The sequence below is a fragment of the Dipodomys spectabilis genome, unplaced genomic scaffold (genome assembly GCF_019054845.1).
Source record: "Dipodomys spectabilis isolate Male_0828 unplaced genomic scaffold, ASM1905484v1 ptg000050l, whole genome shotgun sequence".
Classification (NCBI taxonomy): domain Eukaryota; kingdom Metazoa; phylum Chordata; class Mammalia; order Rodentia; family Heteromyidae; genus Dipodomys; species Dipodomys spectabilis.
In genome coordinates, this window is record NW_024870727.1 from 9309968 (window position 1) to 9334956 (window position 24989).

The window sequence follows — 24989 nt, forward strand, 5'->3', positions numbered from 1 at the left end:
GAGCAGCCGCAGCCAGCAGATTTCTCAAGTTCAAGAGGAGTCTCACTTTCTCCTGGATCATTCTCCCGGAGTCCAGCCCTTCTGGTTGGTTTTTTTTTTTTTTTTTTTTTTTTAAGTAGGGAAGAAAAGATTTATTTTGAAGTTTTTTTCCCCCTCCCCTCACTTTTAGTTTTCCCGTAGCTGGTGTAAAAAACATCTGACAATGTGTACTGAGCAAACACTAATAGTAGTTCTACTACAGGCTTATTGGTGATTCAACACAGACTCCATCCTCTGCCCAAGCCTTTTCATTTTTCTTTTTTTCTCCCCCCCCTTTTTTTTGGGGGGGGGGAGGCGAGGTGTCTGCTCCCCTCCAGCCCCGCGCCGGCTCCCCGCCCCCCGCCGCCCTCCCCGCGGCTCCCTTTCTCCGCCTCCTCGGCGATTGCCATCTGACAAGATCTCCAAATCAAAGTGATAAATCGCTCCAAACTTTTTTTGGCGGCGCTGAGATGTTGGAGGGGCGTCCAGCGCGCATGTGCGAAGGTGTCCAAACTGACAATGCTGGAGAGATAGCGAGCGTGGATTGAGAGAAAGGGAGCGAGGGAGGGAGAGAGAGGGAAAGAGGGAAAGACGGAGGGAGTGCGTGAAAGTGTGTGTGTGTGTGTGTGCAAGAGAGAGAGAGGAGAAGAGAGAGAGGAAAGAGGAGGGAGCGAGAGAGCAAAAGAAGGAAAAGATCCAAGAAAAAAAAAAACACCCAACCACACAGCAGCGGCTGCAGGACTGGGCACAGCATGAGATCCAAAGGCAGGGCAAGGAAACTGGCCACAAGTAGGTGCAATATCCCTTTTCTATTGGCTTTCCCCCTCTCTGCCATCTTGCAGCTCTGTCTCCGGCCCTCGGGGAGGGAGCGCGGGCCGCCGGCCGCGCGGGGCCCGGGGCGGAGGGCCGGCGCTCCGCAGTCTGGGGCAACCTGCCGGCCGCCGGGGGCCCCCCGCGCCCGGGCGCCCGCGCGCTCGCTCGCTCGCGGTCTGGGCGCCGGAGGAGCCCGGGCCGCCCCGCACGCCGCCCAGCCGCGGCGAATCTCGGGGTGGGGGTGGGGTGGAGGGGGAGGGTGCGCGAGCGAGCGCGGGGTTGGGGGGGGGGAGAGCGCCCCCTCCCCTCCTCCCCCCCAGGCGGAGGGGGGGGAGTGGGAGAGCCGCCTCTGGCCAACCAGCAGGTCCCGGGTGCGGGAGGAGGGGGAGCGGGGTGGGGGAGGCGGGCCGGGGCTCGGCTTGGGGTCCGGGGGTCCGGGGTGGGTGGCGGGCTCGGCGGGCCCCGCCGTGGCGGCGGCGGCGGCAGAGTTGGGAAAAGTTGCGAGGCGGCTGTGGAAGTTGCGGGGCGGGCGGGCTGGCGGGCTGCGCCGAGCGGCGGCCGCGGTAGTGGGCGCTGTGCGCGCGGCGGTGCTCGGCAGCGTGTGTGGCGCGGCGGGAGGACGGGGCGGGGTAGGGGAGACAAAAGGGGGGCCGCGATCGCGGGCCGGGGGGCACCGGCCCAGCCGGCTCCCGGCCTTCCCGAGCCGCCGGCAGGTGTGGGGTGGGGGTGGGGGGGAGGGGAGGCCACGCCGGCGCGTGCGGAGCGCGGGAGCGGCGGGCGCGCGGCCAGCGGGGCCTCGGGCGGCCGGGAAGGCGCGCTCCGGCCCAGGCTGCCGCGGGGACCCCCAGGGGGCGCGCCGTCCGCCCTCCTGGGGTGTAGTTCGGGGTGGGGGGGATACCCGGGTCCGTCACCCTCCCCGGCGCCCCCTGCCTGCCCGGCGCGGAGCTGACCCCGGTCACGCGGGACCCTCCACCCCCACTTTCGGCACCAGTGCGGGGCGCTGGGTGCGGACCGTGGGCGGGATGTGTTCAGATGCCCGGTTCCCCCGACCGAGGGGAGCGGGGCGCTCCCCTCCTGCAGTGCCAGCCGGCGGGCCGGAGCTGCGGCGGGGACCGCAGGCCGCCGGGCGGCCCCAAAACTAAACTCGAGCCGCGGGGACTGCGGGCCGGGACGGCACGGCGGGGGGCGGCGGGATCGGTTTTCTCTCGTGCGAGTCCCCCAGCCGTCCTTTCCGGTCCCTGGCACACGAGTCGCCGGGACGGTAGGTGGTTCTCCGCGCCCGCGGCCCGCGGCGCCCGCGCCGGAGGAGTCCGCGGTGCAGCCGGGCCGGAGGCGGTCGTCCCGGGCGCCTTCCCCGCGCTTCGTCCACGCCCCACCCAAGCACCTCACACTCCCGGGTGATTTCATGTATTTATGTATTTATTATTTATTGTTTTCCTCTTGGATCGATCGCAGTGAGAAACCTAAATAGAAAACTCGCTGGGTCATCATCGGTCGCTGCGCTGTCTTCTTCCTTCTTCTTCTTCTTCTTCTTCTTCTTCTTCTTCTTCTTCTTCTTCTTCTTCTTCTTCTTCTTCTTCTTCTTCCTCTTCTTCCTCTTCTTCCTCTTCTTCTTCTTCTTCTTCTTCTTCTTCTTCTTCTTCTTCTTCTTCTTCTTCTTCTTCTTCTTCTTCTTCTTCTTCTTCTTCTTCTTCTTCTTCTTCTTCTCTCCTTTTTCGTATTGTTGAATTTCACGTGCTTGGGGAGCGTCCAGCTGCGCCGCTGCAATTGCTTTTCTCGTTTGAATTTTCGTTTTCTATTAAGAAAGTGAATCCGCTGGCTTTACTTTCATTGGAGAAATGCGAGTGTGCAGATCTGCTTGGAGGATCGAGGGCTTCAATTCGGAGGAAAGGAGGTGTGTGTACATATGAGTGTGTGTGTGAGTGTGTATGAGTGTGCATATGTGTTATGAGTGTGTATGAGTGTGCGTGTGTGTGTGCCCTCGCCCGCCGTCCGCCGAAGCGCAGGCAGAACACAACCCCCTTCGGATTGTCTTAAGGAACTTCTATTTTCATCCCAGCTGTTAACTGGCCCGGCGGAGCAGGCGGCCCGGCCCGGCCCCGCGCCTTCCCGGGTTCAGGGCCCTGGTGGCGGGACCGACTTGGGCAAACTTCCCCCGCGGGGCCGCAGGCCCGTCGCTCGCGGGACTCCTGCTGCGCGCACCCGCGCCCGATGCCCCGCCACCCCCAAAGGGAAGTGGGAGTCAAGTCACGGCGATGTTGTTATTTTAATTTTTCGGTGTCGTCGTGGGGTGACCCGCGGTGCGGTGGCCCTGCCCGCGAGCCGGGCGCCCAGTCCACACCGCGCGGGCTCCTTGAGTTCTTTTGAAATAAAGAAACGCAAAAGGCGGTGAACGAGCGTATTAATGTGTATATTAAAAAGCCCTCCAGCCCCCCAACCGACAGAGCCGGGACCAGACACCCCCTGGAAGCAGCCGTCCCCGCCGCGGCGGGCGATTCGTCGTGTCTTTGGTCCGCGTCTTCGGTGGCCGCGGGTCGCGAGTGGATCACGGCCGCGTCCACGGCGCGCCCAGGCTGCGCACCCCGCGCGCGGCCCCAGGCCCCGCCACAGCCTTGGTTCTCGGGCCGCGGTGGCAGCGGCTCCATTCGTTGAGGGTCTTTCGGGACGATTCGAAATCATTATTTTAATGGAAAAATTTTAAAAAAGCAAAGAAGGGAAAAGCAAGAAAAGTGACGGCTGCGCCAGCCACGGCCCCGAACGTTGGTTTCCAGCTTCAAAACAACACAAAACTAAAGCTAAAGTAGACGCCCGGGCCACGCTCTGCTCGCCCTTCGCGCCCGCAGCTGGGCCGGACCAGGTTGGCTCTGCACGTGCTTGCTGCTGGAGCCAGGAAGAGGGGGGTCCGCCTGGCACAGCTGGCTGACACCCCACTTCTGCAGAATGAGCAGCCCGCAGGGTTCCCGGGGACGGCGTTGGGAGCTGCGGGGAGGGGGGAGATGAGGGGACCCTCTTAGCCGCCAGGGCCCCCCAGAGGCTCATGGAGAGGAGAAGGTGTCGTGATGCGGCATGCTGGCGCAGGGGAGGGGGCGCGCATGGCGTCTACACACACAGGCCACCTTCCTTTACAGGCGGGCTGGGAGGAGGCTCGGAAGGTGTCCACTCGCTTCCTTCTCGTGCGCAGCGTGAATGCTTCACCTTAGCTGCCCAGGGCTTGGGGAGTGGGGGACAAAAAAAGGGCAACCGTGCCCAGGTCCAGGCATTGACGCCTGTCTATCCTCATCCGGGCTTTCCTTCCATTTCTAAGAACCCCAGATGAGAACAGCTTGGCCCTGGCACACACACACATTTGTTTATTCCAGTCTGCTTTGGAGGAGGGGAAAATCAAAAAGTTCTCCCCACAGAGGCTGCGGCTTTCTTCTTCTTCTTCTTCTTCTTCTTCTTCTTCTTCTTCTTCTTCTTCTTCTTCTTCTTCTTCTTCTTCTTCTTCTTCTTCTTCTTCCTCCTCTTCCTCCTCTTCCTCCTCTTCCTCCTCTTCCTCCTCTTCCTCCTCTTCCTCCTCTTCTTCCTCTTCCTCTTCTTCCTCCTCTTCCTCCTCTTCCTCCTCTTCCTCCTCTTCTTCTTCTTCTTCTTCTTCTTCTTCTTCTTCTTCTTCTTCTTCTTCTTCTTCTTCTTCTTCTTCTTCTTCTTCTTCTTCTTCTTCTTCTTCTTCTTCTCCTTCTTCTTCTCCCCTCCCTCCTTCTCCTCCTCCTCTTCCTTTGCCATGACTTGAGCATAACCCCAGCTTAGGACTGCCTTGTTAGGCTTGGCACCTTCCATGGGTCTCCTGGCAGAACCATTTCGGTGCCCCCCCCTCCACATCAACTCTAGAATCTGTGTTCAGGGGAAGGTTAATTGCGCTTTTCATTCTCCACTCACCCCCCACCAGGTGGGAAGGGACGGAGGACTCGCTGGCGAAGCTGCAAAGCTCCGTGTCCAGGTTTCTATATCAAGAGACTGAGGAGACTTGGGTCTCAGAGTGAGGGTGTGTGTGTGTGTGTGTGTGTGTGTGTGTGTGTGTGTGTGTGTGTGTGTGTGTGTGTGTGTGTGTGTGTGTGTGTGTTACATGCACAGACCAGCTCCCAGTCTTCCTCAGCCCAGCTTCTTTCTCAGCGCCCCACGCCTGGCCTCACCCAGCGAGACATTCAACATGTAGAGAACACTTATTCGATAGCCATTTAACACGTCACACACGAAATTGTTTACTTTTTCTTTCTTTCCTTCTTTTCTTTGAAGAGGGCAGCAACGAGTCTGTAGGCAGTTCCTTTCAAACATCGGAGTAGTTGGGAGTTTATTTTATAGTCTTACTTTGGGAAATTGGGGCCAGCTTATCGGAGGCTGCAAGCCACGACCTAGCCCCTGGAAGGCCATAGTTGGAGATCCTTGGCTCTTTCCATCCCCCTCTCCCCCCCAAAAGAGGGCCAGAAGCCCTGATTGGCTGTCTCCCAGGAGCCTAGTTCAATCCCAGCATCTTCAGGCACCCCAACTCTGCCAGAAGCGGGCCACGAGGGGCACAGGCTTGACTTTTCTGTCTGTAGCCGTGGTGGAGTCTTCCCCATGCCCAAAGTACTGGCCCTTATGGGGGGGGGGCGGAGGGGGGAGAGGGCATTGCCCTGATCCCTGGAGATGGGGGGAGAGATCCGACCCCTCCTTTCAAAACTGCACGGGGGAGAGAAAGTGGTCCCGGGACAAGAGGGGGAGGAGAGTTGGGGTAGGAGAGAGGTCCCAGAGAGGAGGCAGGCAGTGCCCCCCCAAAGTGCTGCACCCCCTCTCTGGGACCTCAACATTCTCAGCTCTGGCTTGAAAGTTCCCTTCCACTCCGCCTCAGAGGGGCTGCAAGCTGGGTCGCTCGCTTGGGTTTGTACCAATGGTGTAAACACTTGCACACCCACTCTCACACTCCTTCACCCTCTGGCAGGCCTCTTTGGAAGGCTCCAAGGTGTGTGTGTGTGTGTATGTATGTCTGTGGGTGGTGATGGGCATTTGGGGACCCTCACTCTGACTGCACCCACTTTTTTTTTCTGGAGTAGTGGTTAACCCTTTCTCTACTGCAAGAAACGCTGTCTAGGCATTTTAGGCATTTCTGAAATAGTCGGGGGGGCGGGGGGAGTCTGCTTTTCTTGCTCTTGGGCGGCTCAGGATGAATCATTCGTTCCCTCCATCCACCCCCACTCCATCAGCCATCCTTCTCTTTCTAAAATTAGAGTGCCCCCTCCCCCACCCGCTCGGTGCTGAGTTTACCAGGGAATTCTCAAGGAACTTGGCTGAGCCTGGCGGACTAGTGCTAGGAAGAGGATCTAAGCAAATCTGACACCAACTAAGAGAGGAGCAGGAAGAGAGAACTTCTCCCTCCAGAGCCTCTCCCCATCCCCAAGATTGAAATAATCCCCTAACCCTCCCCCCCAAATGAAAAACGTATATCATTTTTGTTAATTCCCTTTGCTCACTTGCCATACAAGAAACTTCAGAGATGTTTCCACACAGGAAAGAAAACTGTTTACAAAACTCTTTCAAAGTGTGACATATTGCTCTAACTCAGAACTAAAAAGCTAAACACACTTTACCCTCCTTTGAAGTACCCTGGCGGGGCAGCTCATTTGAGTGCAGTTCAGTTATTGCTGAGGGCACAGCTAATGACTTCTACCTATTTAACTCAAGTAGAAGGAGAGAAAGGACTGAATTCCTTGTCCACCGGGTCCCTCTAGAGATTGGGCTCTGGCTCTTGGCCAGTTCTGTATAATGTCAACATTGAATATTTGAATTCCCAGACTCTATTTAACAAGTTTCTAAATAAATAAACTCATTGTGTGTCTGTGTTTAAAATTATTTCACCTCTTTCATAAAAGCTTATTACCTTGGCCTTGCAAGTTAGCTTTTCTTTTTAAACAATAAACAAACAAACAGAACTTCAGGTATTTTAATAGCCAGGTCTCCACAATTATGAAGGCATTGCCAAACGATTCTCTCATGTGGAGGTGGATAGGAGCTCTTCTTTGGTAGTGTAAATATATTTATATATTAACATATTGGTAAAGTAAAAAACAAGCTAAATGTGGGTGCCAGTGGCTCATGTCTGTCATCCTCACTACTAAGAAGGAGGCTGAGATCTAAGGATTGAGGCTCAAAGCTGGCCCAGACAAATATGTGAGGCTCATCTCCAGTTAACCAGGAAAAAGCTGAAAGTGAGGGTGTGGCTCAAATGGTAGAGCACCAGTCGCGATCAGAAAAGCCAAGCAACAGTGCAAGGCTCAGAATTCAAGCCCTAGTACTGGTGTGCACCCTCCCAAACAACAACAGTAACAACAATAACAACAATAACAGCAACAACAACAACAACTAAGCTAAGTTCAGAAAGTCAGTATCTAAAGGACTTGACTGTATGTTTAATGCCTTTAGGTATTTGATAATTTTGTCTGGTCTTAAATAAATGCCTGTCCTGAGACCTTTCCTCACTTCTCGCTGGCAGGTAGAGAAATCTCTAGGTGGACCTTTCTTTCTGGGTATTTCCTCCCCTTTTCTGTAAATTGGGTGGATATGTCCTCATATTTCAATTTGTCAAAAGAACCACATGACTCCCATGGCTTTACTAATTTCTTGGTATTTGGACACCCATACAGTGTTTTTATATAGATGGGAATGTAGCTGTTATAAGAAGCACACACACACACACACACACACACACACACACATTTAAAAAAGGCTGTTTCTAGTTCTTTTACAAGTGTGCACTCCATCTGGAGTTATTAGGGAGGAAAGTGGAATTTGCTCTAATTTATGTGTTCAAAGTACATTACTAAAAAGAATGGGATTTGAAAGGGCACATAGCAAAACCCTTAACATTTAGCTGGTAATGTGGAGAGCTCAAAGCCAAGAAAAAAATACCACCAACCCATGCAAACCCTGAAATAGATCGCAATGACCTCAGACATTTTCATTTTCAAAAATAATAGCCATGATTAAAATGGGGGGGGGAGTGTTTTACTTGGATCTATAATCTTTTGCATTATAAAAAGCTGTCTTGTGGTTAAAAAACTGCTTCATTATAGACTCAAAAAAAGGAAGAGAATTTTTAATCAAATTCCTGACTCTTCAAAAGTGCTTATTCTTAAATTACTTTTTATTTTGATTTTAGTTATTCTTATTCAATAACAAACAGACTTTTGGCTTGTAGATTCAGTCAAATCTGTGGCTCCTTACTTTTATAAAAACTTTAAGGGAGACATTTAAATATTTATTTGTTTGTTTGTGCTGGTACTGGGGCTTGATCAGTACCATGGTATTGTCCCTTAGCTTTTTTTGTTTTTTTCCTTTGTTGGTGGGGCTGGAATTCAGGGCCTGGGTGCTGTCCCTGAGCTCTTTCACTCAAGGCTAGCATTCTACCACTTTGAGCCACAGTGCTACTTTGGGAGTTTGGGTGGTTAATTGGAGATTAGAGTCTCAAGGACTTCTCTGCCCGGGCTGTCTTTGAACTGTGATCCTCAGATATCAGCTTTCCGAGTAGCTATGATTACAGGTGTGAACTAACACCTGGCTCCCTTAGCTTTTTTTTTTTTTTCCCCTCAAGGCTAGCACTCTATCACTTGAGCCATACCTCCACCTTTGGCTTTTTGCTGGTTAATTGGAGATAAGAGTCTCATGGACATTTCTGCTGGCTTTAAACCATAGTCCTCAGATCTCAGCTTCCTGAGTAGCTAAGATTACAGGCAAGGGTTACCAGTGCCTAACTGAGAAATTTATTGAGAAAGCAGATATTATTAATTCTCCTAGTAAACCTTGCCCATGGCCAGTAACAAGAAAGACTAGAACTTTCTTAACCTTGTTAAGAACTTTTGGAGGCATTTATTTTATGTTTACATGAGAGTTGTTCAATGATGAACTTACATAGAAAGTCTTTGTAGTTTTACACGAGTAGTCATGCAGTTCTGCTGGATGCTAGGCCCTGGAACGGCAGGCCGTGGTTGAACTCTCACAAACATTTCAAAGGTGCACATTAGTGATTGATTGTGGTGTGATCCCTGATTTGAACAGCCAGATTATCTTCAAGTTACTGGATGCTTCCTGTGAGGTGGCAATAATAATAACACTCCCCTACCTGTTTCTTTGCTTGTGAATGGGGTAGGAATTCCACCCTCATTGGGTTTCTGTGAGAGTTCCTTGGAATAATGTTTACCAAATACCACTGCAGAGGAAATTACCCCCCCCCCCCCCCACACACACTTCTTGTCCTGTGTTTTCATCCAGTGTCAGTTTTAGAAGTCCTTTTATAACTATAGCTTAACAAGTATTTTGTGTGTCTTCTTAATATCATGCCCTTGGATAAAAGGAAGTCATAATGAAAATTTGGGTATATTAAAACCAAAGTAGGCAATACAGTTATTTGGAAATTTTGAGAATAAGCTTGCTTATTATTTGTTTATTGTTGCAGGGAAGGGAGGGGGTTTTATAAACAAAGTGTTAATATTTCAGATTTCATCTTTCCTATACAGGTTTTGAAACAATACAGCCACACAGCTTAAATTTAGCTGTACTTATTCCTCAGTTGTCATCAGATACAAGCTCTCCCTTATGAAAATTTGATTTTTTTTTTTTTTTTTTGCCAATCCTAGGGCTTGAACTTTGGGCCTGGGAACTATCCCTGAGCTCTTTTTGCTCAAAATTAGCACTCTACCATTTGAGCCACAGCACCACTTCTGGTTTTCCGTGATTATTTGGAGATAAGAGTCTTACAGACTTTCCTGCCCAGGCTGGGTTTGAACCATGAGCCTTAGATCTCAGCCTTCTGAGAAGCTAGAATTACAGGCATGAGCCACTGATGCTCAGCTGAAAATTTGACTTTTAATGGGGAGTTTGTCAATCATTTTACTATCCTAGCTTTGCTACTGCTTTCTGAATGATGGGTTAGGGTCCAGCAGACCTTGTAAACTAGTGTCCCTACAGGGATTCCCAGGTACAAAATGTATGTGAAGCAAAGTGCATGTATGTACTAACTTCTCTTATTCTAATTTCTTCTTACTTAGGGATTTTTTTTTCTTTTGGCACTTAGCCCTGAGATTCTGGAATGAGAGGGAATGTGAGAACTGACACAGCTGGTAGCTCAAGCCTTCTCTCAGCTGCTTCATTAAGGAGGACCTGTGCTACAAATCGCAGTTCAGTAATATTATTATTATTTTTTGTGCCAGTCCTGGGTTTTTTTTTTTTTTTGGGTCCGGTCGTGGGGCCTGAACTCTGGGCCTGGGCGCTGTCCCTCAGCTCAAGGCTAGTCCTCTACCACTTGAGCCACAGTGCTACTTCCGGCTTTTTTCTTATGTGGTGCTGAGGAATCGAACCCAGGGCCTCAGGCATGCAAGGCAAGCACTCTACCACTGAGCCACCTTCCCAGCCCCCAGTCCTGGGGTTTGAACTCAGGGTGCTGAGTTGCCCAATGTTAGTCCTCTATCACTTGGGATACAGCTCTACTTCTGACTTTTTAGTATTTAAATGGAGACAAGAGTCTCAAGGACCTTCCTGCCCAGACTGGCAATCCTCAGATCTCAACTTCTTAAATAGCTAGGATTACAGGCATGCACCACTGAAGCCTGGCTTAATTTGGATTTTTATGTGAATTATCTACTTTAAATGCTATTTCAGTTGAAAAAACCCCAGTACAATCCCACCCCATAGTTCATGGACCCTGGGTTTGCAGTGGCCAGGCTAAGTTGATTTCTAAGTCTCCTTTAAACTTCCAACATTTTATATTGTATTTAAAAATCGGTGTCTTCCCTCATCCTAGAATGAATGTGTGTGTGTGTGTGTGTGTGTGTGTGTGTGTGTGTGTATGTGTGTGTGTGTGTGTGTATTTTGAAAGGTGGAAGCAATTATTATAGAATCTGATAGCTGACCATTTATCTGGAAAAATAGTCTTTAACAGCCATGTTGTGTCTTTCTCTCCCTCCATGCTGCTCATTAATTGGCTTAAAAAAATAAACGGAAACATCCCCTCCTCCCTTCATTGCCATGGGCTGCCCATCCTTCTTATTTCATACTCAATCCAATTCTTTGAATTGTGAGCTAAGGATGGGACAGTAAATCATTAGAAGATAGTTGTCTGTGGTTTTCCACAGTGGGAGAAGGAGCCATTTGGCTACTGTGGGTATCTGGAAAAAATATTGGCTTCTGTCCTCTAAGGAAGGTTCAGCGGTCATGGCCTGCCTGTCCATAGCCGAAGAGCACAATGGATTCTAAAGACTCCATCTGAAATGGAGAAATTCGTTTTTAAGGGATGACTATTATTTGACAAGAGCAGCGATCCTAGCAGGAAGGCCATATATGTTGGGAATAAACTTGAGAATAAACACATTCTGTTCTGTTGATGATGGGGGGCGGGGGTGGGCTAGATTTCTAGCAGAGGTAGTAGGTTAATAACAAGTAAAATTAAGTCCTGAGGATTATAAGGGTAGGATGTGATGATAGAACGCCAATGTAATGGACTCTCTCAATTTATGGACTGAGTGACTTGTCTAAATCATTGCTATAATAGGGGGTTTCATCAACAAATATTACTACCAATTAGTATGGTTGAGGACATTATCAGATAATGTGATGGATAGAAAAGGATTTACAGGAGTGATGAACCATGATTATAAAGAGTAATAATGCATTATCAAATAGTTGGCTTCCTGTTTTTGTACCTTAGCCTAGTTGTTTGTGGAGGTCCTCCTCCCCCTCTGCCTCTGTCTTTGGTGTCCATCCTGGGGCTTAAACTTAGGGCCTAGGCATTGTATTTTAGCTTTTTTGTTCAAGTCTGGTGCTCTACTTCTTGAGCCACACCTTCCACCCTTGGCTGAAATGAAGGCAAACCACTTAACTTTTCCCAGCTTCCTTTCTCAGAGACAGCATTCTTTTTTTTGGGGGGGGGGGTCCAGTCGTAGGGCCTGAACTCTGGGCCTGGGTGCTGTCTCTCAGCTCTTCAGCTCAAGGCTAGCGCTCTACCACTTGAGCCACAGCACCACTTCTGGCTTTTTTTCTTTATGCTTATGTGGTGCTGAAGAATCGAACCCAGGGCCTCAGGCATGCAAGGCAAGCCACCTTCCCAGCCCCAACCCAGCTTCCTTTCTTATGGATGTGTGTGTGTGTGTGTGTGTGTGTGCATGATGTAACATGATGTTACTTAACATCATTTGAGAGTTGGTCAAGTACATTTAGCGTGCCTTAAATAAAAAGAGCCTTAATCGGTTAAAAAAAAATTCATTAATTTCACCAGCTTCTTTTTGTCTTTACCCAAGATAAGCTCATCCAGCTTAGCTTGTTTACTCATCCTATTCTTCTCATTCTCTTCCAAGCCCACCCCAGTTTATTCCATGCAGCCTTTGGTCATGAGGTTGTCACACAGTCTGTAAGTCAATCCATATTGTACTTTGGCCATCAACATCTAACTCCTTATGTGAGATTCCATTTAAATCCTTCCTTGCTTTATGATCACTCCTGGGGATATCATTTCTCTAAGTCATTTCATTTCAATTTCAATAGCTTGGAATTATCTACCATCGATCTGGCATTTCATAATACATTTCTTGTCTTAACTGTATAACATCATGTGTGTTTTTTTTCCTGGCAAAACTGTAAAACGTCACCGGGTATGTCTTGTTTTTCCTGCAAAACTCTTACAAGAGTGCATTTCTGCGTTGTGCCTCGTTCTCCGCATTGCATCTGGCAGTTATCAATACAATTAGGTGATGGTGGTTTGTGATGGGCTTTGCTAGACTATGTGAACCCCCACAAATTCTTTGCCTGCAAAACCTGCCCAGTTAGGTAATGTCAGCACTAGAACTCTGGGACATCTGACACTTTAATTGCATACTAAATCCACAATTGGCCTATTTTGACAGTGATAAACCACCTGGAAAGAACATTTGGAACGTAGAGTATTATTCCCAATTTTCACCACTAATGTTCCTCGTTTTACCAGTGCAGGTATACCACATGGCTCTTCACTTAAATCACAAATTGTTATTGATCCACACTTGATCTTAAACTCAGCACTGGACCTGATTCTGGAGATTGTCAGAGGCTTCAAGGTCGAGGCGGTGAAACCGTTCAGGGACTCATATAATCCTTAGGGATCTAGGGGTATTCATTTTACAAAAGGAGTCGGAAGCCCAGTTTTCACACAATCCTAATCCCAATTTAGGCACTGTTAATACACAGCACAACAATAAGAATCTTGCCATTTATTTATACATATTTATGATATATACACATAGATGATTTTATATATATATGCACATGTATACATATGTGATATAAATCAAACATATACATGTTTATTTAAATGATATAAATAATTTATATATACATATTTATATGATTTATGTGTACATACATGATATATATGTATATTGAATGGAATCTTGTTTTACAGAGATTGAATTAACCCCACTTACTCAACTCTGTCCCTTTAATTGAAGGACAAATGGAGACTTCTCCCTCTCTTCATCTTCACTCCCAATTTCTCACCAGATTCTTCACCCTCAAATCTTTCATCTCTATGGGGAAAATAAATTTATTTGTGCATTGGATGACTGTCCTCAAGTCCTGAACCACTGCAGGCTTTCAGTGCTGATGGTTTTCTTTCATCAGCCCAGTCAGACAGGACTTTTCATTCTGCTCTTAGAACTTAAGTCAATCAGAGCCTATGTATTTATTTATTTCTGTACTGGGGGTTGAACTCAGGGCCTTGCACTTGCTAGGCAGGCATTTGATCAGTTGACTTACATCCCAGCCTTTTTTGTTCTCTAGTTATCTTTTTGTATAGAGTTTTGGGTTTTTGCCTTGAGCTGGCTTCTAACCATTATGTACCGTTTTATGTTTACTGCATAGCTGGGATTGCAAGCTTAAGCCACCATGCTTAATATATTTGTTGAGTAGGAGTATGCATGTCTTGCTGAACCTTTGCCTTGGCTGGTGTTAAATTGTGACACTTCCAATCTCTACTTTCCAAGTAGTTGGGATCACAGGTGTGACCACACCCAGCCGGAGCCCCTCATTTAAAATGAAGCTAGAGGGCTGGGAATGTGGCTTAGTGGTAGAGTGCTTGCCTAGCATGCATGAAGCCCTGGGTTTGATTCCTCAGTACCACATACACAGAAAAAGCTGGAAGTGGTACTGTGGCTCAAGAGGTAGAGTGCTAGCCTTGAGCACTGAGAAGCTCAGAGACAGAGTCCCTGAGTTCAAATCCCATGACTAGCCTCCCCCCCCCCCCCCAAAAAAAAAGAGGCTAGAGACTAAGAACCATGGTTTAAAAACAAAACAAAAAAAAAAAACTTTGGTGCTGACTGTAGACTTCATGTTAGGTGAGAAGTATGAAATTAAGTGGTGATAAAATATTTCATGGTAGGGCTGGGAAGGTGGCTCAGTGGTAGAGTGCTTGCCTTGCATGCATGAGGCCCTCGGTTCGATTCCATAGCACCACATAAGCAAAAAAGAAGAGGCTGTGGCTCAAGTGGTAGAGCACTAGCCTTGAGCTGAAGAGCTGAGGGACAGCGCCCAGCCCCAGAGTTCAGGCCCCACGACCGGACCAAAAAAAAAAAAAATTCATGGTAGAACAATAATAAAAATGAATAGAAAGACAGAATAACAAACATGTTTTCTGCTAGGGTCATGATTTATGTCACTCTTTGGGTGTCAGCTACCTGCAAGAATCCGATGAAAGGTTTGGAATCTCTTGACAGGAAGTACCATACACATAAGCACGTACAATTTTAGTGTTATAGACTCCTAAGTTTCAGGCTTCTTGGGCTTACATTGATGTTCAGACTTGATCTCTCCTAGTATGTTTATTGCATAACATCTTAATGTGCATATAAATGTTTAAAAGTTATCTTAGAAATGTTTTTGTGAGTTCAACATTTATGCACAAAATATGATTTGAAACTACAAGAATGTATTGTGTAGAAAATGGAAGTTTTTTCATTAATTCTTTCCTCCTTTCTTTTCTTTTTACTTCCTTCCTCTTTCTCTTTTTATTTCTCCCTTTCTCTCTCTCCCTCCTTCTCTCCCTCCTTCTCTTCCTCCCTCCCTCTCTCCCTCCTTCCTTCCTTCCTGCCTTCCTTTCCTCTCTCCTTTCTTTCATTCTCTCTCTCTGACTCTCTTTTCCTTCCTTCCTTCCTTCCTTCCTTCCTTCCTTCCTTCCGCCTGTGCTCTCCGTTGGTGTTTTTTTTTTTTTTCCACTCAAGGATGGCACTTTACCACTTGAGCCCCATCCCTGGTTCCTTTATTGCTGGTTCATTGGAGATAAGAGTCTCACAGGTTTGTCTGCTCAGGCTGCCATCTCAAGGTGATCTTCAGATCTCAGCCCCACGAGCAGCTAGGATTGCAAGCGTGGGCCACTGGTGCCTGACACAACTTGCTTTTTCTATTTTCTTGCTTACTCTGCACCTCAGACATTTCCTCTGGTTAGTATGTATTCAGTCTAACCCATGCTTTTAGAAGGCAGCTGTCAGTCCCTCTACCATTTGGATGGAACAGATTTGATTGAGCCTAGCCTCTACAGATGACATCTGGGTAGGTTCCAGGTTTCAGAACAGAACAGAGACAGTCCCCTAGCTAGGACTCCAAAAGACAGTGAGTGGGAATGGCTGCATTACAGAAGTCTTATAGTTCAGGGTGAGGTGTGAGGGCCTGGGAGGAGGCTGGAAGCTCCAGGAAGGTCTCCGCAGTTGGCCTCTGCCTTTCAGGACAGATCAGACCGCAAGCATCTTTACCCCTGGAGGATCAAGGGATTCAGTCTAGAGTCAAGGTACGGCTTCGTAAGATCCTCTGTGATATACTCGTGATAGGCCTCAGGCTCATTCAGATGATCTGGATTCATGTTTATTGTCCATTTCTGAGTTCTACTGCTGTCTGGAACAAGCTGTAGCCACACTCAATACACACAGGCCCAGCTGGATCAGCAAGTTGTCAGGGTTTCAAGGTTTTAGTATTGTTTTGTGATTTCCTTGTTTGTATGGAACGTTCTTAACCACACTGCCCGATCTGGACTATATACACTTTAAAACAATGGATGCAACTAAATATATGCAAGAATTAGCCAAAGCAATTAAAATCATTTTTGATATCCTTTTAAAACACAACACACGATAATTTCTAACCTGTGGATCAGAAAGATAATTTTTTTATAGGAAAATGTTTTGGCACTGGGTAACCAGAGTACCGGAAAACTTTCATAATGGAAACTATCTCTTAATTATAGCATAAAAATTTGACAATATAATGTTACCCACTAAAGCCCATCAGATGCAAACTTCCAGTTTTTGATTATAAGCTCTAAACCAGGATAGAGAGACTTCTGGAAAGTGGTTTTCTTTGGCAATGATGTTGCTGATTAAATATAAAAAATTCTGAAAAAATTAGTCCGGCCCATTTCTTTACACAGAAAGCTATAAAAAAAGCAATGGCTGGGTTTTACTTCTGTTAGGAATTATTTTTTTCATTGGATTATGTTAGATTAAAAATACCCTGGGAATTTTACATTGGATTTGAACAGACTCTACTCAAGGAATTAAAATTTAGTAATATAAATTTTCTTAATAAATCAATTTAGTTTGCAATTTTGATTCTTTAGGATATAGTAGTATGGTATTTGTTCCAAATTAATATTTTTTGATAGATGCATTAAATTTGTCTCATGGGGGTGATTTCTAGTTTCCAGTTTTCAAAGTGTATTTAAAGTAAATCAATTGAATTAATGCTGTGTTTTGTTTGTTTGTTTGTTTTGTTTTTTGCCAGTACTAGGGCTTGAACTAGAGGCCACCTGTTTTTGCTTGGCTTTTTCTTTACAAGGTTGATGATCTACCATTTGAGCCATACCTCTCCTTCTAGCTTTTTAGTGGTTAAATTGGAGATAAGAGTGTTTCAGATTTATTCGCTTGGATTAGCTTTGAACTGCGATCCTCAGATCTCAGCCTCCTGAAGCTAGGATTACAGGAGTGAGCCATCAGCAGCTGGTTGAGTATATTGTTGTTGAGTGCCTAGAATACACAAGGCACAATGAACAAAATCCTAGAAACTCTGTTTCCTGAAAACATTGATTATCAACATTTGATAGATTCATGCTTATGACCATGTGTTATAATAGAGACCAAATAAGCATGTTTTTTTTTCTGGTTTGCAGTGACTACAAAATGGTTTCATAAGCTTGCAGTACTGTGTTCCATGGCTCTGTCTTCTTCAAATATTTTGTTAACATTGTGAGGCCACATGCCTGACAAGCTTCAGTGCCGTGTCATATGTCTGGGATCTTTCATTGGAAAATAACACCATTCTTCATTTCTCTTAATTCCTGTCAGATGTGGAGGCCTTTGCCTACTTCACTAAATGACTTGCATGTTAATGTGGATAAGATTTTGTTGTTGTTGAAGACTCTTGGGAACTCTTGCTCTTGGTAGCTATCACCCACTCATGCATTCAACAGCTATTTACCAGTCACTTGCAATTCTGGGGGGTAGGGTGTGTGTGTGGGGGGGGTGCAGCAAGAAGTAGGTAACATCTTGGCCAAGTTTCCTGGTCACATGGAACCACATGACATCTTTGAGTGGATGGATGTGTGGATTCCCAAACCTCCACACATGGTCTTGTGGTATGAAGGACGTAAAGAGAGTAACTTACTAGAGAACAGAAAGATGACTGGAAGATCTTTCCGAGGAGGTGACATTTTAAGAGAGTTAAATGAGAAGGACACTTGGTAAATGGCAGGCATTCCCATTTGCTTGATTCTCTAGTTTTTGGCAGAAGCAAACACCTGTAAATGTTACAGATAAAACTCATTTCAGCCAGGTACCTGCGGATCCTGCCTGTAATCCTAGCTAATCTTAGGAGGCTAGGAGGATTGTGGGCCAGAAAATCTAGGAGCTTCATATCTCCAAAGCACCACACAAGCCAGAAATGGAGCTGTGTGTAACTCAAAGAGTAGAGTGTCAGCCTTGAGTGATAAAACTAAAGAGCAGCACCTAGATCCTGGATAAGAGCCTCATTTTAGGTTTATGGAGTGCATTTACCATACCCATGTGCACATCTAATTCTACAGAGGAGGAATGAGGGCTTCCATGTCCGTGTGTCTTCTTTATAGATGGAGGAAGTCACACTTCTGTGTTTGATTTACACAGCAGCATCAGAAAAACATATTAAATTTCGGGACCCATCATTCAGTCCAGTTCAATGAGTATGTATTGACGTATTTTTATATTAAGACACTCACAGTGAACACCACATTGAACACTGAGCATGAAAAGGGAAGTCAAACTTGTTTCCTGACCTTGAGGAACTAGAGTATGCTGGGAAGGGCGGACATATACACGTGATTTCATTCCAGCAGGATGAGGACAGAGCGAGGGTAACAGGCCTATTCCCACAAAACCACAGGGGTCTGAACAGTACTTTGTGACACACAGAATACTCTCATGTCACAACTCTTCTTGCGAAACAGTTCCTTCAACTACTTTCCCCTAGACTCAGAAAGAGATACTTCAAATGTTAAGACTGAAAGTTTAAGATTGTTTAAGCTGTGTGTGTGTGTGTGTGTGGTGTGTGCGTGCGAGTGTGTGTGTGTGCGTGCCAATAGATAATGCCTGCCATCCAGGTTACTTGAGAGGCTGGCATTAGGTGCTGGCAGTTCAAGGCCAATCTAGGAAAAAGAGTCTGGGAGACTCCTCTGAAGAGAGGGTTGGATGCTGTGGTGCATTCTGATTATCCTACCAGTGTCAGGGATCATGGCCTAAACACATGCCCAGGCACACAAAAAAGGGGTGCTTGGACTGCGAATGTGGCTTAGTGGTAGAGTGCTTGCCTAGCATGCATGAAGCCTTGGGTTTGCTTCCTTAGAACCACATAAATAGAAAAAGCTAGAAGTGGTGCTGTGTCTCAAGTGGTAGAATGCTAGCCTTGAAATTCAAGGACAGTGCCCAGGCCCTGAGTTCAAGCCCCAGGACTGGCAAACAAACAAACAAACAAAAGAAGGAGGTGCTAGGTGCTGGTGGATCACGCCTGTAATCCTAGCTACTCAGGAGGCTGAGACCTGAGGATCTCGGTTCAAAGCCAGCCAGGGCAGGAAAGCCCATTGAGACATATCTCCAAGTAACCTCCAGAAGTGGTGCTGTGGCTCAAAGGGCTAGAGAGCTAGTCTTGAGCAAGAAGAGCTCAGGGACAGTGCCACAACTGACAAAGGAAAGGACAGGGGCATGGCTCAGAGGTGAAAACATATATTTTTTGCAAGTATGAGACTCTGGATTCAAACCCTAGCACTACAAAAAAAGTTTCACATGGATTGACTGTGTCCTAAGACATTTCTAAATTTATCTACTGAGTTTTCAAATGTTAAACAGAAGGGAATTTGTGTGTGTGTGTGTGTGTGTGTGTGTGTGTGTGGTGTGTCCTGGGTCTTGAATTCAGGGCTTTAGTGGGTTTTTAGTGGCTAACTGGAGGTAAAAATTTCATAGACTTTCCTGCCTGGACTGGTTTCAAACTGTGATCCTCAGATCTCAGCCTCGTGAGTAGCAAGGCAGGTGTGAGCCACCAGCGCCCAGCAAATATAAGGGAATAAGATGCACAGTCAAGTAGTTCCATGTTTGCAAGGAAATGCTTATCATAATAACCTAGTAAGGTGCAGGATGCATTTCTGGCATCTGTCCCTTAGCATGGGTCTGTGGATAGCAAAGAACTCTTCCATGCTCACCACTGGCGTATAGTATTCCTCCAATAGTTCTCTAGCCTTTCTCATCACTGGTCAAGAACATGTTTTGGAGGATGTCAAAAAGATTCCTCTGCCCCTCTGCCACTTGTAGCTCTGTACTGAAATTTTCCTGATTTCCAAAGTTATGTATTCAGTTTTTTGTCCAACTGAAGATAATGTTACCTGGAAACTGACATAATCTTGGAGAAGTGGCTCATTTCTCAGGCCCATGTGTGATTTTTGTTGTTTGTCAAACAGAAGTAATAAGATAAAAAACACACATGGCTTTCTTTTCCAATTCTTTCTGCCAACATCTTGTTGAGCCGTGTGCATGGGTCCAAGCCAATGTTCTAGCCATGAGGTTGGCATAGAAATCAGCACATCCAACATCTTGTTGCTGGGTACAGCCCGGAATCCTAGATGAAAACTACTCATTTGCCTAAATGAATACGATGTTAATCACTCAAGCATTCCGTCGATGAAATATTAAAACATGAGCACTGGGTGTTTGACTTAGGGAGCAGTATTGTACCTATGTTTCTTTGACTAAAAAGTACTTTGGGGAGATGGATCATAAAGCAGAAGGGAAATGTCAAGGTAAAAACATTATGGGAAGCTGGGCACTGGTGGCTAATGCCTTGTAATCCTAGCTACTCAGGAGGCTGGGATTTGAGGATTCAGGTTCAAAGCCAGCCTGGGCAGGAAAGTTTGTGTGACTCTTATCTCCAATTAACCATCAGAAAACCAGAATTGGCGCTGTGGCTCAAGTGCTAGAGCTCTCACCTTGAGCTGAAGAGCTCAGGGGCAACGCCCAGGCCCAGAGTTCAAGCCCCATGACCGACAAAACAAACCAACAAACACAAAAAACAAACAAACAAAAAAAGTTATGGAGCTAAGATTTCACAAAGGCCCGAGGATCTGTCTGTCATATCTCTTCCTGCCCTTAAGTGGTGGTGATCTCAGTCACCAAGGTTTTGCCCTTAAGAAAAGAACATAGTCTACTACCCAGTGCAATACAGCAGGTTGTGTCTTAGCCAATCTTCAGAGTGAATCTTTGGCATTGGCCAGGACCTGTGAACTGCTGGGGCGGGGCGTAGAATGTCACTTGTTTCCATCCACCAGGCTCAGAATGAGTGGCCTGATGGCTCATCACATCTCGCTGCTCTTACATCACCATGACTCATAGCTTTCCTGAGGAGAATGTTCTCTGAAGTGTTTTAAGCTATCCCCACCTGTAAGATAGGTTGTTATTTTTTTCTTAGGTGTGATCATCTCAAAAATATAATTTTGGGCACCATGGGAATTTTTATTGGGGGGGAGGGGAGGATGATGCTCTCCAGGGAGTTGAATCCTGACTTTCCTCATCCATATGATATCCTTTGGCAAGACACGAAACTCTGAACACTCTGCTGTGGCTTCAATGGAAATCATTTAGAACAAGAAGAAGTGACACTGGTAAAAATGATTGAGTATTCATTGCATGCCTGGCTGTAGTCTATCCTCACACCCCAGAAGGGATATTTTCGCCTTGGTTTAAAGATGAAGGCTCTGGAGATTGCATCCCTTCCTCCCTTCCTCCCTCCCTCCCTCCCTCCCTCTCTCTCTTCCTTCATCCCTCCCTCTCCCTCCCTCTCCCTCCCTCCCTTCTTCCTTCCTCCCTTCCTTCTCTCTCTCTCTCTCTCTCTCTCTCTCTTTCTTTCTTTCTTTCTTCCTTGTACTAGAGCTTGAACTCAGGGCCTAAACACCACTGTCCCTTAGCTTTTTTGCTCAAGGCTCTACCACTTCAACCATACTCTAACTTCAGGTTTTTGCTGGTTAATTGGAGATAAGGGTCTCATGGATGTGTCTTCCCAGGCTGGCTTTGAACTGTGATCCTTAGATCTTAGCCTCCCAACCAGCTAAGATTACAGGTGTGAGACACTGGTGACTGGCTGTGACATCTTTTTTTTTTTGTTTTTTTTTTGGGTCCGGTCGTGGGGCCTGAACTCTGGGCCTGGGTGCTGTCCCTCAGCTCTTCAGCTCAAGGCTAGCGCTCTACCACTTGAGCCACAGTGCCACTTCCGGCTTTTTTCTTTTTGCTTATGTGGTGCTGAGGAATCGAACCCAGGGCCTCGAGCATGCAAGGCAAGCGCTCTACCACTGAGCCACCTTCCCAGCCCCATCTTTTTTTTTTTTTTTTGATCATTTTGATCTGGTGGCTATTTCTAAGGAAATAAGAATGTTTTTCAGGTTTGACAACAACAACAACCTGAGCATGTGCGTCGTGAGACAGCACTGTCATATTACTAGCTGCTTTTGTCTTTTGTCTTTCTTTCTTTTTCTTTTTTTTTTGGGTCCGGTTGTGGAGGTCTGAACTCTGGGTTTGGGCGCTGTCCCTCAGCTCTTCAGCTCAAGGCTAGCGCTCTACCACTTGAGCCACAGCGCCACTTCCGGCTTTTTTCTTTTTGCTTATGTGGTGCTGAGGAATCGAACCCAGGGCCTCATGCATGCAAGGCAAACGCTCTACCACTGAGCCACCTTCCCAGCCCCTGTCTTTTGTCTTTCTAGAATCTCCGCTATAAATCTTATTTCAACCTTCCCATATAAACTGAGTACTGGGAATTCTAGAGAAAGGTATGCAGACAAGCAAGCAGATGAAATCTTAAAAAAGAGTAATAGATGTGTCTACCAGATAGAATAAAGCAAACAAACACAAAAACAGAAAAGTAGCTTTTTAGGCTCAGCTTAAGCTGTATTTAAGATAGTTTGGATGTGGAATGCTAGTATCCCTTATGCCTGGCTGGTTTTAATCAATGTTATTAGTCACACTCTTTCATATACACAAAAATTCGTTACATAAACTCATTAGTTGTTGTTGGACTGTCTTGGTAGGTTCAGTTGCACCTGAGTGTACAAGGTGCTCATTAGAGCCGGGTGCTGGTGGCTCATGCTTGTAATCCTAGCAACTCAGGAGGCTAAGATCTGAGGATCACAATTTGAAGTCAAGACAAGAAGCAAAGTCTGTGAGACTCTTATATCCAATTAATCACCAGAAAAGTGGAAGTGATGCTGTGGCTCAAAGTGCTGGAGTGCTATCTTTGAGTGAAAAAGCTCAAAGACAGTGCCCAGGCCCTGAGTTCAAGCCCCATGACCGACAAAAAAAGTGCTCATTAGTTCCAGAGATTTAGCTAAACTCAAAGGATGGGTACCTAGACAGCCCATGTTAAGGAGCACAGAACATTGTATATACTTATGGTGTATACTTTGTGTATACTTATGGTGTATACACAGAACATTGTATATACTTATTGAAAGTAAGAGTGAATCCAGGAACAAGGTGTGAATGTGGATTTATTACCTCGTTGTTTGTGTCCATCTTTGGCTACTTGAAGGGGAAAACTCCTTTAGTTTTGGCTTTGACTGTATATTTCAAATTGATTAACTCCATCGTACAAATCCTCTTAGAAATTTCACTTGAATTTTACATCTTGGTCCAGTGATGCGTACTCTAATTGCTTTTTCGTTCCCTTGAAACTATCGGTTGGATTTTACAATTTTTAGAATAGTCTTCAAACCAGATACAAAGGGATGAGATGTTTCAATGGTTTAAAAGAGAGATTAAAGTTGTGCTTTTTATAAGAATTTTGAATGATTATTTTCTATTCTCAGAAATGAGGTTTGGCTGGGCAATGGTGGCTCACACTTGTAATCCTTACTACTCAGGAAGCTGAGATCTGAGGGCTGGAGTTCAAAAGTAATGTGAGCAGAAAAGCCCATGAGACTCTAATCTCCAATCAACTAGTCAAAACCAGAAGTAGAGATGTGGCTCATTAGAGCACCAGTTTTGTTGAGCTTTTTATTTTGTCGGTCGTGGGGTTTGAACTCTGGGCTTGGGCACTGTCCCTGTGCTCTTCAGCTCTAGGCGAGTGCTCTACCACTTGAGCCACAGCACCACTGCCGGTTTTCTAGTGGTTTATTGGACTTTTCCTGCCCGGGCTGGCTTTGAACCTCGAATCTCAGATTTCAGTCTCCTGCGTAGCTAGAATTAAAGGTGTGAGCTTTTTTTTTTTTTTTTTTAAAGCTAAAGGAGAACTTGAGGCTCTGAGTTCAAGTCCCAGTCCCAGAATTAAAAAAAAAAAAAAAAAGCAAGCTAAGCTCAATATTTAAACTCATTGGGGATGAATGCTCAAGGCCAAGCCAGAGCTGTCATGGTGCCTTATGAATGTTTTTGAAGCGTTCATTTGGTGAATGATTTTGGATGAAGGGTCCTTTTAATAATTTTGCAAGTGACCTATTTTTTCCTTATGAAACGTGTTTTGAGAGTAAGCAAAAGGAAATGGTAGTACTAACAGGATTGGATTTTGGTCGTTCACACTTTCTGCCTTTTGGATTCTGGGAGTGGTGAGGCTAGAGACAGGAAGACAGAGTAAGGACATAGCAGAACACAGACTTGTAAGCCAGAGAGTTGGAACAAGATGGGCCAATTTACTCATTAAAGGGTTTGGACAGTAACCATCTCGCTAATAATTCAGGGGTTCACATATTTCTATTAATAGCTCTGTGGAAAGGAAGTTTAGCAAAATCAGATTGATGATGAGTCTAATTTCATTAGACTCCAGCTTCATAAATATGCAATGTTATTTGAATAAGAAGTTGAATAGGCTTGCTGAGAAAAATGGCCCTTGGGTTTGCTTTAGAGTTGGCTGCAGGCATTTCTACCCTGGTATAAGTGGGTAAAATGACTCTGTAATTTCTGAATTAGAAAAAGGCTAAATTGGATCGAACAATTACAGAAAACCATTTGTAGGTGTTCCTTTGCAGCTTGGACTCGTTTTTCATTTCTGTAATGGCAGATGTTTCTTTTTAGAACCTTCTGTTCTAGCTTTGAGAGATGCTGTTAGGTTTTCAGCCCTTATCCCCTTAATTTTACACTGACCTAAATGCGCAATGATTTTGCTAGCACTCCAAGGACAAGTTATTAAGACTGTACAATAATTTGTGTGTGTGTGTGTTCGCACACATGTGTGCATGTGCACTGCTATTGGGGCTTGAGCTCAGTGCCTCATGCTATTGCTTGAGTTTTTTGCTCCAGGCTGGTTCTCTACTGCTTGAGTTACAGCTCCACTTCTGGTTGTTTTGCTAGTTATTTGGAGATGAGTCTCATGGGTTTGTCTGTTGCAGCTGGCTTCAACCCCTGATCTTCAGCTCTCAACTTCCTGAGAAGCTAGGCTTACAGACATGAGCCACTGGTTCCAGATGTACAACAGTAGCAATGTTATTTTTGGTGCCCCAAAAAACTTCAGGTCAGCATGTTGGGACAGGGCAATGGGGTTGTAAGAATACTCTCTCTCTCTCTCTCTGATTTCTCTCTCTCTCTCTGCCATTTCTTCTGACCAGGGAAAATGTTCCAAAGTATGTATATGGACAAACACAGATAGTTTGA

At 46.0% G+C, this 24989-nt stretch overlaps 1 protein-coding gene across 7 annotated transcripts in view; it reads left to right on the forward strand.

Moving 5' to 3' along the window:
- Window positions 1-681: 681 nt before the first annotated feature.
- Mecom (MDS1 and EVI1 complex locus) overlaps window positions 682-24989 on the forward strand; it is a 578049-nt gene continuing 553741 nt past the window's right edge. For all 7 annotated transcript variants that reach the window (XM_042678839.1, XM_042678841.1, XM_042678846.1 and 4 more), the window contains exon 1: window positions 682-807. In XM_042678839.1, coding sequence (XP_042534773.1) covers window positions 771-807 — 37 coding nt within the window. In that variant the 5' untranslated portion in view covers window positions 682-770. The remainder of the gene's footprint in view (window positions 808-24989) is intronic.